This window comes from Nuphar pumila, chromosome 9, assembly GCF_984573655.1.
Source record: "Nuphar pumila chromosome 9, dmNupPumi1.hap1.1, whole genome shotgun sequence".
Lineage (NCBI taxonomy): Eukaryota > Viridiplantae > Streptophyta > Magnoliopsida > Nymphaeales > Nymphaeaceae > Nuphar > Nuphar pumila.
In genome coordinates, this window is record NC_143257.1 from 1,510,700 (window position 1) to 1,526,442 (window position 15,743).

Below are 15,743 nucleotides of genomic sequence, written 5' to 3' on the forward strand. Positions count from 1 at the left end.
CAGACAGAGGGTGTCGTCGCCTCCTTCGCCTTTTCCCTCGCTCTTTCAGACAGATCCGACCGGAATTCTCGCCTCTCTTTTTCTAGTTTTTTTTTCGTTAGGGTTCCGGAGAGAAAGGAGCGCCGGAGGGATGTCCGTCCAAGAATACCTCGAGAAGCACCGGCTATCCCGCAAGATCGAGGATGCCGTCAATGCCGCCGTTAGGGCAAAGACGCCCGATCCCGTTCTCTACATCGTGAGATCCCTCTCCTCCTTCAGTTTCTCGACGCTGATTTTAGTTTTTTTGTGTCGAAATGCTCGGTCTAGTGTGCAAGAATTGTTGAATTATATGTCTCTTGTGATTGTGTTATGTGTGCATGTGAGATGTGGTCGATAAGTGATGGATGCAATTGGTTCCTTTTCTTTTCTGTGTATTTGTTGTTGTATAAATTTGATATCTTTGAGTTTTTTCCGCTCTATTGTCGACAAGGGATAATGATCTGTGCATTTGTAAGTTTATGCAGTGAATTGAAGAGCGGTGTGGCTCAGAGAGTGAATTTTGCCATTTTTTTTGGGTCTGTAATTTTAAGTTTGATAATAGGTAATGGATTTGTCATCTTGTTGACTATTCCTGTGCGTGTTGCAGTCAAACCATATGAAGAAGGCTGTGCCAGGCGTGATCACGAAGATAGTGGCTAGGCAGATACTTGATAGTAAGGGGGTTCCTACAGTAGAAGTTGACCTGCATACGAATAAGGGGGTATTTCGCGCAGCTGTTCCGAGTGGAGATGCTAATGGAATGTACGAAATTTCTGTCAATTATTGTCATCTTATGGTTATTATTGGTATTCTCATTGTGTCTTGCCTTATTGGATTGATGCGCGGATGCATGTAAAATATAACTGATGATATATGGTGTGTTTCAGTACCTTGTCGAGATTTGTTGTAGCGTTTATGAAGAGGAACTTTGCCCTGCCTGCTCCATTTGAATTGTTGAGAATAGGTTTATGGCGAACTGTTTCTTATGGTTATCTATTTGTATGTAATTGTGTTCATTGATTGGCTTTTATCTTGAATTTGGCTTGGTTGTCTATGGGGGGAGCTTGAGTAACATGTTGCAATGGCTAAAGACTGTGGTCCAGGATTCTTGTCTTACGTGCCACACTCTGATCCTTTTTGATAAAAATGTGATGAGATGTTCCCCCTGTTGGAAGCTGACCTTCAAGCCTTTGGGTGGAAGAGGGTCAGATGTTTTCTTTTCCCTGTGAAGGGGGTTAGTGGTGGAGGTGGTCCTCATAGGTTCATGTTCCTTGGTTGGTAGCAATGTTGTGAAAAGCTAGGTGCTCCACCAAAAATTGAAGTGAGGCGTAAGCCTCTAGGAGTAAAGCGTAAGCCTCAATTTTTTTTAAACTTAAAAAAATTTAAAAATATAAATAAATAGCATAAATGCTTTATTCATGAAGTAACAACCAATAAGAAATAGAAAATATCAAATAAATACCAAAAATATAAGAATAACATGTAAAAATAACATAAATGCAACAAATTGATCTAAGTATCTAACAAATAAAATATGAGCATTCAATGAAAAATTAAGTAACAAAATCACTAACATATAAATTCCTCAACATAATGCATATTAACACAAACTAAAAGTCACAAATCACATTAATAATCTTTATATACAAAATTACAAACCTACACATACACAATAGATTACATGTACATACACAATCTTTATATGTAGTTATGTACATGTACAAACCTACATATACACAGTCAATTACATGCATATGCACCTATCAAAAAATTATTTTAAAATAATGACACAAACTAACATTCACAATTTGATATACACAATCTTTACAAAAACCAATACATACTCAGTCAATTACATGTACATATATAATCACATGCACAATCAATTAATTGCACAGAGGAAGAAAAAGAAGAACAAAGGAAGAAGAAAAAGATGAAGAAGAAGAAAAAAGGAAGAGGAAAGAAGAAGAAGAAGAAAAAAGGAAGAGGAAAGAAGAAGAAGAAGAAGAAGAAGAAAAGGAAGAGGAAAGAAGAAAAAGAAGCAGAGGAAGGGAAGAAGAAGAAAAGGATTAGGGAAGAAAATGAAGACGAACAGAGGAAAGAAGATGAAGCGGCAACAGATGAAGGGAACAAGAAAAAAGAGGAGGAGAAGAAGAAGAAGAAGAAGAAGAAGAAGAAGAAGAAGAAGAAGCAACAAAGGAAGGGAAGAAGAAAAAGGAGGATGGAAAAAGAAGAAGAAGAAGAAAAAGAAGAAGGAGAACAAAGGAAGAAAGAGGAGGGAAGAAGAAGAAGCGACAACAGAGGAAGGGAAAAAGAAAAAGAAAAAGGAAGAAGAATAAGAAGAAGAAAAGGAGGGAAGAAAAAGAAGAACAGAGGAAAAAGGAGAAAAAAAGGAGGAAAGAAGAAGAAGAAGAAGAAGAAGAAGAAGAAGAAGAAGAAGAAGCGGCATCCATTGTTGGCAAACTCATGACTCAAAGTCAGATCGCCCAACCCTTGACTCGTGAGTCAGCGGGTCGACTCGGTAACTCGGATGAGTTGGGGCTATGCATTTTCTAGTGTTAAGATATGAAAAAAAAATCAAAATTCATATTGTATAATCACTAAATTTAGCATATGACATCAATGATTAAGCTATATAAGTATTCAACTATACATAATTGTTAATATTTATGATTTAAAAATATATAATTCTTTATAACAAGTATTCTTTTATGGGAATTATGCATTAAAATCACAAAATGCATGAAAAAAACCCAGAGTTACCAGAAACGCCTATGTATAAGGGGAAGCGCGCTTCCCCGAGACGCGTTTCGGAAGCGCAAAACGCGGCACCTCCGAAACGCACAGGGAAGCGCACGTAAAAAAGAAGAAGCGCGTCCTCCTTTAAAGGGAAGCGCGTCCCCCTTTAAAGGGAAGCACATCCCCCTTTAAAAGGGGGACGCGCTTCTCTTTATAGGGGGACGCGTCTCCCTTTAAAGGAAAATGCGCCCCCCTTTAAAGGGAATTGCGTCCCCCTTTAAAGGGGGACGCGCTTGCGAAATACCAATTTTACCCTTTTTCAAAACGAAAATGACACGTGAAAAACAAGAAACTAAAAAAAAAAATTCTGAAAAAGGGGAAAACAGACATTTTAAAAAAATCGTGAAAACTTAAGAACGAAGTTTTGCTTTTTCACCCGACTCCTCTCTCTCTCTCTCTCTCTCATTTTCGGCCACCGGCGACCTCCGACGATCGGCGACCTCCGACGATCTGCTACCTCCGCCGATCTGCTACCTCCGACGATCGGCGACCTTTGATGATCAGCGACCTCCTCCTTTGTTGACATCCGAAGACCTCGATCGACGTTGGCAATGTCTCTGTTCAGGTATGTTCCTCTCTCTTCCACTGACGTCCGGCGACCTCTCGATTCGCTCGAGGTCATCCAAAATTTGTTGTGAGAGGAACTGAGGCGTACGCCTCTCACAACAAATGCGATGAGGCGAAGCGAGGCGTTGAGCCTGCGCTTCGCCTCTGAGGCGTACGCCTTAGGTACTGCACAACACTGGTTCGGGGGCAGCGTCCCCAAAATTTTTTTTTTGACATAAAATAAAAAATGGCTACAATTATTAATAAAAAACTATTTCATATGGACAAATCGAACTATTTGCTGCAGTCAGGGCTGGGTAGGACTGGGCTGGGCTACAAAAATGGATAAAAATCTATTTCATATGGAATCAGGTCTGGGCTAGCCGGCTAGGACTGGGCTTTTAAAAAAAAATAACTGTTACGGTAGCCTCCCGAAACAGTTATTTATTTTTTATTTTTTAAAAGCCCAGCCCTGATTCCATATGAAATAGATTTTTATCCATTTTTGTAGCCCAGCCCAGTACCCAACATTGTTTTTTTTTTAGATAAAATAAAAATGGCTACAATTATTAATAAAAATCTATTTCATATGGACAAATCAAACTATTTGCTACAGTCGGGGTTGGGCTACAAAAATGGATAAAAATCTATTTCATATGGAATCGGAGCTGGGCTAGGAATGAGCTTTTAATTTTTTTTTTAACTGGACTGAGAGGCCCATATTTTGCTTTGATGAAGAGTTTTCGAGTGATATAGGGCTGGTGTCTGACTTGTGTGGTGTGAGGTTCAGCTCGTGAGTAGAGGTTTGATAAAATAAAAATGGCCATGAATGAAGAGATGGAAGCTTTATACCAATGTCAAACATGGACAGTTGTCCCTCGACCTTCAGGTAAGAATGTTGTTGGGTCGCGATGGGTTTACAAGATCAAATACAAACCGGATGGGAGTGTTGAGCGATACAAAGCTCGTCTCGTAGCAAAGGGATTCACCCAAGAATTTGGACAGGATTATGATGAAACCTTTAGTCCAGTCGTGAAAATGGGCACAATTCGCATTGTTCTTGTTAGAATGGCCCACTCGATCTTGCTGGAACATGAGAATGAGGCGTGAGAGAGAGAGAGAGCTACGGCAGCAAAAGGGGACTTCAATAATGAAGTCGTGCCCTACTTTATGTTTATATATACATATACAAAATAGTAACTGGGTTGGACCAAGTATTTGGATCCATACCCAGACATAAACTTACAAGTTACATTGGAGAACCCGACCCATACTGGAAAACCCGATCCAGTTTATGATATAGTCTTAATACCCTCCCTCAAGTTGTGCATGGTCCTGTACCATGGACAACTTGCCTTTGAGATACCAAAACGGCGCACTCGTAAGGCCTTTGGTAAGTAGATCAGCAACTTGATCTTCTATTGGTACATAGACTGAAATAACTTCTTTGTCCTCTACCTTCTGTCGGACAAAGTGTTGATCGATCTCTATGTGTTTCGTTCGACCATGATGGATAGGATTGAAAGCAATTTGAATGGCACTTTGATTATCGCAAAACAGATTCGCAACCTTCACTTTTTCTCCTATCTCTGTTAATAAATGTCTTAACCATGTAACTTCGGCAGTGGCAGAGGCCATGGATCGGTACTCAGCTTCTGTACTTGAACGCGCAACAGCACGTTGCTTCCGACTACTCCATGCTATTAAGTTTTCATCAACATACACACAATACCCAGAGACTGACTTTCTATCGTCTGGATCTCCTGCCCAATCTGCATCTGCATACACTTCTAGTGGTCTATGTTCTCCTTTTGCCTTTGATTGACGATAAACAAGCCCATCTCCAAGAGTACCCTTCAAGTACCGAAGAATTCTTGAATTCTTTTAACTGCATTCATGTGTTCTGTACGTGGATCGTGCATGAATTGAGAGACTTGATTCACTGCATATACAATATCCGGCCTCGTAAAAGTAAGATATTGAAGCATCCCAACTAAGCGACGATAATATTTCGGGTCCTCATAGATCTTCCCATCTTGAGCACTGAGTTTATGGTTTAACACGCTAGGAGTATTCAATGGCTTGCAGTTCTTCATTCTTGACTTCTCCAGAAGATCCAGAGCGTACTTGTGTTGGGTCAACAAGAGGCTAGTATTTTGTCGATCCACTTCAACCCCCAAGAAATATCGTAGGACACCCAGGTCCTTCATCTTGAACTTCTGATTCAATAGGATCTTTGTAGCCTCTATATGCTTGCAAGAACTTCCTGTAATAATAATGTCATCTACATATATGAGAAGGTGTTGACCTGATGTTCTCGAAAAATGAACAATGAATGATCAAGTTGAGAACGGACAAATCCAAATCGCTGTACTTCAATGGAGAAACTGTCAAACCATGACCGAGATGCTTGTTTTAGTCCATAAATGGCTCGTCGCAATCTGCAAACATGTGTCTCAGGATTGTTTTCTGCATAACCAAGAGGCTGCTCCATGTAAACTTCCTCCTTCAGATCGCCATGTAAGAATCCATTTTTAACATCAAGTTGACTTAGAGACCATCCATGCTGAACCGCCAAGGATAACACAAGTCGAATGGTTCCCATTTTTACAACTGGACTAAAGGTCTCGTCATAGTCTTCTCCATATGCTTGTGTGAAGCCTTTAGCGACTAGTCTTGCCTTGTATCTTTCAATGGATCCGTCAGGTTTGTACTTAATTTTATATACCCACTTAGACCCTACAACATTCTTATCCGGAGGCCTAGGAACTATTTCCCTGGTCCTGCATTCATGCAAGGCTCCCATTTCTTCATTCATAGCATCTGCCCATTTTGATGACAAGGAGGCTTGGGAGAAATCGATGGGTTCTTCTTGTTTTTCAACCTGTGCAACGAATAACTGCATTTCTGTGGAAAAATTCTCATAGCTTACCCATCTTTCAATAGGGTGTCTGATCCTTTCCGAACGTCTGACATGCTCAGTTATGTGGGGTGTGTCCCTTCTTCTGACATACACTGCCCCTTTGAATCTTCTGCCATCTGGACGAGCAGTACCTGATGTCAAGGTTTCTTCTGCGATGGGAGGCACAGTAGATCCTTGAGCAACTGTCAACACGTTCCCACTAGGTTCTGCATTGGTTTCCATGGGCTCACACTCATCTATTACTGTGTGACATGGAGAAGAGTTATCCATTTCTAGCTGATCAAATAATTCATTCGCTAGCCACGGCTGATAGCTTTCTTCCTCCTTAGTAACCCTTGCTTCTTTGTTCGAGATCTGAACATTGTTCTCATCAAAGACAACGTTTCGTGAGATTTTAATGCGTCGAGTGTCTGGATCATAGCATCGATATCCTTTATACTCTTCAACATACCCAACAAACCTGCATCTACAAGCTTTATCCTGAAATTTATTACGTTGGGAACTGTCAATGTGAACATAGCATACACATCCAAACACTCGTAGTTGACTGTATTGAGGTTGGGTACCAAACAACACGAAATAAGGAGTCAAATTATTCAACATTTTCATCGGCAAACGATTTATTACATAAATCGCAGAGTGGAAAGCTTCTGTCCAAAGACTTAAAGGAATATGAGTGTCATGCAGCATACTTAGGGCACTTTCAACAATATGACGATGTTTTCTTTCCGCGACCCCATTTTGTTGTGGTGTGTGTGGGCAAGATATTCTACGCCTTATCCCGTTGTTTTGAAGAAATTCAGTAAATTCTTTTGATAGATACTCTCCCCCTCCGTCACACTGGAATTGTTGAATACTTGTCGAGAATTGATTGACAACAAGAGCATGAAATAAACGAAAGAATTTGAATACCTCAGACTTGTATTTCATAAAATAAATCCAAGTATATCTGGAAAAACTATCAATGAATGTGACATAGTAGCGACTACCAGACAAAGAGGGTTGTGGAGCAGGTCCCCAAACATCAGAATGAATAAGTTCAAAAGGAAAGGAAGCTCTTTCATTTATTGAATTGAAGGGAAGTACATGACTCTTACACAACTGACAACTAGAACAAAGAAAACCATCAACCTTATTATGCGGACTTGATCTTGAAATAAGACCACTTGACACAAGTTTCTCAAGAGAAGAATTATTACAATGACCCAAACGACAATGCCAAATATTTGGCTTATTGTACGAAGACAAACTCAAACAATCCTTAGATGAATCTAATTTGAATGGTTGACCAATTGACGATTTCGATCCAGCTCTGCGAACAAGTGAAGAAGTCTCTTTGAGGATATACATATTTCCCTTTCGCTCTCCCTCAACGAGCGTCTTCTTTGTGAGTGGATCCTTGACACAGACAGAAGAAGGAGTAAATTCAACGCAAGAATGAATGTCATCAACCAATTTAGAAACAGAAATGATATTTTTGACAATATTAGGGGAATGAAAAACATTGGACAATTTTAGGGAACCATCGGAAAGAGGAATATTCACGTTTCCAGTGTAAGTTATTGGATGGAGAGCTCCATCTCTAGTTTTAATACTTGCATTTCCATGATAAGGGATAGGTTTCAAAATCTTACCAATATCACCTGTCACGTGGGCTGCAGCTCCAGAATCAATATACCAAGTTCCCTGATCACCCTGTTTGAAATTCAATCCTGACAAAGCTGATATTAAAAGACTCTTGACATTGTCTTCATCCCATTGAGTTCCTCCAGCTTTTCCCTTGCTTGACGATCATGTGACATTCATTTTCCCTTTGTTTTGCGGGTTGTGCCAACAATTTGCCTTGATATGTCCCTTTTTGTTGCACAAATAGCAAGTTGGAACATTTTTGAAATTGTGATTTCCCGAAAAACTACCTGACAGCATGCTAGGCGTGGGCAACAATCCACGCCCCCCTTGATTATTTCTTATCTGTCCATGTCCTCCTCGAAAGTGGCCACGTCCTCTTTCTGAATCTGTCCCTGTAAACAATACTTCTTGGCTTCCTGAATTGTTGCCTACATCTTCTCCTTTAATGGAAATTTCATATTGTAGTAATTTTGCCCGAAGATCCTCAAAGTTAGGAAGTGAAGGAAGACACAAGAGAGATGTTACCAACATATGATAATCTGATCCAAGCCCGTTTAACGCTTGTTGAACTTTGTCCTTATCAGAAATCACACAGCCCACCATAGCCAATTGATCTGTGATGATCTTCACCTTGTTCATATACTCTGTAACAGTCATGCTTTCTTTCTTTAGGAGTTGAAACTCCCTCTTCAAATGCATAATTCTTGCCTCTGAGATTTGAGAATAGGTCTTCGCAAGTTGTTCCCACAGCTTCATTGCTGAGCACTCATCTGGAATACCTACAAGAACCTCTCGCGAAAGAGTAGAGGTAATGTAGGCTACAACAGCTTGATCTCATTTTCTCCAAGTGGTGAATTCAAGATTTCGAATCAACTTGTTAGAAGTCTCTCCCTTATCGTCCACAATTTCCTGCACAATAAATTCTGATGGTGCAGAGATCGTTCCATCTAGGTGTCCATAGAGATCGAGGCTCTTAATGAAAGGCAGTATTTGCCTCTTCTAGGTTAAATAGTTATTGTTATTCAGTTTGTCTAAGATAAGTTGTCCTAGAAAACTAGATGGCAGGGTAATAGAATCCATGAAAACTGAACTATAAAGTTGTTGACTGCTGACAAACACTTAAGGAATGACTTTAGATCTGAAATAAATTCAGACCAGATTAAATCAAGAATAAAGAATAAATGAATAGGTATTTTAGACCTTGAAGGAATAACCAGAAATCAAGAATAAAGGAGTGAAATTGGATCGAGAAGAAATAAAAATCAGATTCGCTTCAGATCTGGAGTGAACTCAGATCTAACCGTGACAGATGAAGGAACAACAGCAACTAAGAAAACAGATCTGATCTTTGGAATAGATCTGATCTTGATTTCAGACTGGAATGAAACAGATGCAACAATCAAAGCACAATATATGAACCTAAACAGTTGATGGCTGTTTTCAACTTAATACCAAATCTGATATCAGAACCCACGTTTGGGCAGATTCGGATTTCAGATAGCCTTTGGGTTCGACAGTCTGATCCAAATCAGACGTGATAAACAAAAGGAAGAAAAGATAGATAAAAAAGGACAGCAGTCACGCAGGGTCCAATCTATCGATAGATTGGAAGAAAACAAACAAAAAGAGGAACGACGACTAAACAGAGGGGGAAAAGCTGGATGAAGGCAGAAAGAGGATGCAGACAGAAATAGAAAATAGAAAAGGAGGTAGATTGAAGAACCTGGAAGAAGAAACACCTGGGACGTTGATCTCGCTGGATAGCCCTAGACGGAACAGCACCTGCAGTGTCGATCTTGCTAGACACGCCCTTCGGAGTCGATTCACTGTGCAGAAGCCTGCTTTGATACCATGTTAGAATGGCCCACTCGATCTTGCTGGAACGTGAGAATGAGGCGTGAGAGAGAGAGAGAGAGCTACGGCAGCAAAAGGGGACTTCAATAATGAAGTCGTGCCCTACTTTATGTTTATATATACATATACAAAACAGTAACTGGGTTGGACCAAGTATTTGGATCCATACCCAGACATAAACTTACAAGTTACATTGGAGAACCCGACCCATACTTGAAAACCCGATCCAGTTTATGATACAGTCTTAATAGTTCTTTCATTGGCTGTAGATTATGGTTGGAGAATAAGCCAGCTAGATGTGAAGAATGCTTTTCTTCATGGGGATTTAAAGGAAGAAGTATACATGGAACAACCACCAGGGTACACAGAAGGAGATTCAAAGGAGTATGTCTGCAGATTAAATCGAGCCCTCTATGGCCTGAAACAAGCGTCTCAATCTTGGTTTGAGAGTTTCTCCCTAGAAATTCAAAGACATGGTTTTTATCGATCGCAATTGGATCATTCTCTTTTTATTCATCGAAGTAAGGAGTCTACTACCTTCTTATTGATATATGTTGATGATATAATTATTACAGGAAGTAGCGAGAACCATGTTCAAGAGATTAAAAATCTTCTGAGCCAAAGATTCAAAATGAAGGACCTTGGAAATCTTCGGTACTTTCTTGGAGTAGAGGTGGATAATCAAGAAAATAAGCTTACTTTGACCCAACATAAATACACTCTCGATCTGTTATAAAAGGCTGAAATGAAGGATTGCAAACCTCTTGCTACTCCTAGTGTGCTTAACCAGAAATTAAGTATGCAAGACAGAGACTTGTATCATGATTCCACCAAATATCGAAGTTTAGTGGGAATGCTTCAATATCTCACGTTTACCAGGCCTGATATCACATATTCAGTCAATCAAGTTTCTCAATTCATGCATGAGCCAAGAACGGGACACATGAATGCAGTAAAAAGGATACTGAGAAGAGTACTGTTGGCGATGGACTTTTGTACACTAAAAGCAGAACCATAAGTACTGCTCATGACATCATTGCTTATTCAGATGCAGACTGGGCCGGAGATCCTGATGATCGAAAGTCAGTTTCAGGATACAGGGTTTTCATTAGTGTCAATCTTGTTTCCTGGAGTAGTAGAAAACAAAAGGCAGTGGCTAGATCTAGCACGGAAGCCGAATACAGGGCGATGGCTGCTGCTACGGCAGAAGTAACATGGACTAGACATTTGTTAACATAATTAAAGGAACCGATTGCTAGTTGCTTTCTTCTTTGTGACAACCAAAGTGCTATTCAAATATCTCTTAATCCTATTCATCACAGCAAGACCAAACACATTGAGATTGATCAGGCAGAAGATTGAGGAAAAAGAGATTGAGCCCCATTATGTTAGAACAGAAGACCAAGTGGCTGATTTGTTCACTAAGGGACTCACAAAGTGTGGTTTTTGGTTCCTAAAGAGCAAGTTGTCCATGATTCAAAATCATGCACAACTTGAGGGGGACTGTTAGACAGGGCAGATATCATGCATTTGTATTTGTATCTAAGTTTGGATCCGGATCCGGATCCGGATCGGGATCCAAACTACTTTTGTGTAACATGTCCAGCCAATATTGGGGCATACTTGTAAATACCTGTAACCTATTAGGGTTACTTGTAAAGCACCTTGTATTAGGTTTTGTTATATAAATTAAAAGGTAGAGATCACAAATTTTTTCCATAAGGGAAAATCGTGAATAGTTGCAGCCCCATTCTCTTTCTTCTCTACAGTTTCCTGATCGTTGATTCTGGAGAAAACTTTCATGCAGATCATTATTTTACTGTATTAACTTTTCCCTTTAGTTATGAACATTCGAATAGTGACCGCACATATTTTCTCAAAACCTTCCTATCTAGAGGAGTTTACTGGGTTTGCAAGTGTATGAGAGATCACACAATATCCTTCCCTTGAATTTTGGCCGTCCTAACCACTTTCTGTTACATGCTTTTTAATAAAGTTTAATCCACCTTTCTGTTCTCTCTAACCAAAACTCAGTTTTTTTCTTGCAAACCTGTGTCAATGAGAATATCAAAGTGTAATCAATGTTTATTTCTTTCTTTCCCTGGTTGATAAGGCCGAGTCTTTTAACTCCTTATGAAACATCTATGGTACATAGCCGATGACAAAGATTAGAACTGCATGAATGGCAAATCTCAAACACATGACAAATGACTAGGAAATTCTCAGCCGTTATTATGCACTGACACGCTTGTAGATGAAGGTAATCAGCCTGATCCTAGCTTTGCATACCTTTCCTTTTGCATGATTTCTGAATATTTCCTCTTGATGCTGTTGTGATGTTAATTACTTTGTTAATTTTCATTCCACTGCATATCATGCTGTGTAGCTATGCCACATATACTCCATTTTGACTGCTGTTCCGTATCCCTTTGTATACAAGTCATATTGGAAATTTCATAAAAATGGCTGTATCCCCGTATCCGCAGCCATATCCATGTGACAGCTGTGTAGCCTTAAGATTCTTCTGCCTTTTCAATGGATTTATTCTTGAAGCAGTTTTCCACCTTGAATGCTTATCTAAGAGCTTGGTTTTTGTGTCTTCTGTTGCTGTCTCTTTCATGCTTTGGTTGTCATTCTTAACCTTCCATCCTTGAATTTAAGATGTAACCCTTTTTTTTCGTTCTTGCTAGGTATGAAGCTGTTGAATTACGAGATGGTGACAAGGGGAAATATCTAGGCAGAGGTGTCTCCAAGGCTGTTAAGAATGTGAACGAGATAATATCTGGGGCATTGATTGGCATGGATCCAACACTTCAGTCCGATATTGATCACAGAATGATTGAGCTTGACAAAACAGAAAACAAGGCAAGAGATAAGTCTTACTGGCTACAATTGAATATGATGCTGGTTAGAATAATAACTTCTGGGTATTGTTAATTATTTATTTGTGAAGTGAAGACGGAGGTTTAAGTTAGCTAGAAACTTATCTTTTTTCTATGCTGTCTAAAATTCTAGCTTTGTTGCTAAGCCAAATGAGAGACATCACTGCCTTCAATTGCCACTCTTTCTAAGACTCCTTTTCTAAGGTAACTATTTAGTGGGGCTTATCTTTTGGAAATGGCACTGAACTTAATTGCCACCTCTCATGAGTTACACATTTTCTTGCGTGGGCTTCTATGAAGATTTTATATGGTCTCTAAAGCAGAAGGCCTTTATGTAATCATTCATCACTCCGACTGTTTTTATTCCTTGGACAATCAAGCTATACCTGTCTTATGTAGGTATTGTTAAATTATGCTGTATATATATATGTTTGTTTTTCTCTCCTTTGTAATAGGTAATACCCTCTAGGGGTATTTTTGTAATTCTGTAAATATGTGATAGGTACTGCCCATTAGGGGCAGATTTGCCTTTTTTATTTATTCCTATTTTTGTCATTTAAAATAGGATTGAGGGATTTTTAGTCAGAGCCCTTACAGTCGTTGGGGCTATGTTTATAGCCGTCAGGAGCTCCCAACAGCTATATGGGGCTCCCTTGGCCCCTTTTGGAATGTATATAAAAGGGACCTCTTGTCCCTATTTTCGTTAATGCTTTTCCTAAGAATTCTATCTCAATAAAGGATTATTATTTTTATGTTTTTGTGTTCTTTTGTGTATGCACATTAGTGCCTCTTGTGATCTTTATATTTTGCCATTGATTGGCTTTAGTCCCTTTGTGGACTTGTGCTTGTGCATATTTAGGCTCTTTGTAGCCATTGTATGCACATGTGTGCTTGTGTATTGCCTTTGACATTTGTATTGTCCTTTGTAGGACTTGTTTTTGTGCTTGTGCACATCATATTTTGCTTTCCACTTTATTTCATTACATGGTATCAGCGCCAATAATTTTTTCTTGGTATTTTGTCTCTTTGGGTTTTGGGACTCTTTGGTTCGAATTCATGCTTCTTGAAAAAATCATGATCGATGTATGGCTTGGATTCAAGGGAGATCTTGACTCGGTATGTATTTGAAACCTTTATATATATGGTTATCTTTACTTGAGTTGTTTATCTCATGCATTATGCATGAGAAAACACTCATTTTTTTAATCTTTGAAAAACTATTTGTTATTTTTTAGAGCTCTTTGAAATTTTCTTGTTTTATAATTATTAATTAGCAAATGATTCAGCTTTTTGAATTCCCTTGGGTATATGGGGTTATTTGTTAAAAACTTTAAAATGTTTTTCAAATTTATTTTGGATTTAATTGCATTTATTTGTGCTAATTTAATTTTTTTAAGTAAATGTTTTCATAAGGCTTGTATTATTTTGTGAAATAATATTTGTGATATGTACGAAGGAGTAGTAACCAATGTCCGCACTTATGGAGGGGTGACAACCAATTTTCCTATAACGGTTGGGTTACATCAAGGATTTGCATTAAGCCCTTTCCTATTTGCTATAGTGATGGATGAGCTTACGAGATCAATTCAAGAAAATGTGCCGTGGTGTATTTTGTTTGCTGATGATATTATTTTGATTGATGAGTCTAGAGCTGGGGTTAATGCTAAATTAAAATTATGGAGACAGACATTGGAAGCAAGAGGTTTTAAGTTGAGTAAGAGTAAGACAAAATATATGGAATGTCGGTTTAGTAAGCAACGAAGTAGTGATGGGAGTGTAGTGAAGCTTGGTGAGCAAGAAATACCGGTGGATGATTGTTTCAAATATTTGGAATCTATCATTCAAAAGTATGGAGAAATTGATGGAGATGTAAATAATAGGATAAAGGTTGGGTGGATGAAATGGAAAAGTGCAACTGGAGTATTGTGCGATCGTAGAATGCCATTGCGGTTGAAGGGAAAGTTTTATAGGACGACAATTAGGCCCGCTTTACTATATGGTACGGAATGTTGGGCTGCCAAGAGACATCATATTAAAAAAATGAGTGTAGCTGAGATGCATATGCTTAGATGGATGTGTGGAAATACAATAAAAGATAAGATTTGAAACGAGGAGATACGTAAGAAGGTAGGCGTTGCATCCATTGAAAATAAGATGAGAGAGAATCGTTTACGGTGGTTTGGACATATTCGGCGAAGGCCTAATGATGCTCCAGTTAGAAGGATGGAGAAATGAGAAAATATATTAGTTAAAAGAGGTCGGGGTAGGCCTAAGAAGACTTGAATGGAGATAATAGGAAAGGATATGAATGCTTTGAACCTCACCGAGGACATGACATTGGATAAAAATGATTGGAGGAGAAGGATTCATGTGGAAGATCCAGAATGATTTTCTTTTTTGGTTCATATCGTCGATCCCAATTGTTTTGGGATGAAGGCGTTGTTGTTGTGTTCTTCTTTGAGATCTAGTTTTAATCGTAGATGCTTTATTCGAAGATTGTGGTTATGAATGTCAAAACTGTAAAAGTATCTTTAACAAGATACTATAGTCGATGGAACGATATAAATGTGTGAACATACACACACCAAGAACACTTGGAACACTTGTGCACAAAAACACAAAACACGAAATCACAAATGTGCAAATGCACTCATAAGTTTCATAAACAATAGAAAGGTTGGGCAATAATCCCCAACACCCTTGAGAGAAATACAAGAGGGAGTGCCCATATTTATAGGGCATTAGGAGACCTTGGAAGGGGCTCCACATAGTCATTGGAGCCCCTCCAACGGTCACAAATGTGACCGTTGGAGGGATCCAACGACTAGTGTGTTGGGCCCCTCCCAAGGTAGGTACAATGCATTAATTACAAGAAAAAGAAATAAAGAATAATAAAAATAAAAAGAAAAAGAAAATACAAAAACATATTCATAAAATAGAATATGTGTAAAATGCCTAAACTACCCCTAAGACTAAAGATGGGAATATATATATTTTATATATATAATAGGTAAATACATATATATATATAATATATGTATATGTATTACCTTATATATATGAAATTACAAGTTTGATTACATAATTTAACA

At 38.7% G+C, this 15,743-nt stretch overlaps 1 protein-coding gene across 2 annotated transcripts in view; it reads left to right on the top strand.

Annotated features, from left to right (window-relative positions):
* Positions 1–15,743, top strand: part of ENOC (cytosolic enolase) — a 38,207-nt gene continuing 22,464 nt past the window's right edge. For both annotated transcript variants that reach the window (XR_016434247.1, XM_090017422.1), the window contains exons 1-3: positions 1–235; positions 626–780; positions 12,460–12,634. Coding sequence is in view for 1 of the 2 variants with exons in the window: in XM_090017422.1 (XP_089873548.1) it covers positions 131–235; positions 626–780; positions 12,460–12,634 (435 nt within the window). In the remaining variant the exon portion in view is untranslated. The remainder of the gene's footprint in view (positions 236–625; positions 781–12,459; positions 12,635–15,743) is intronic.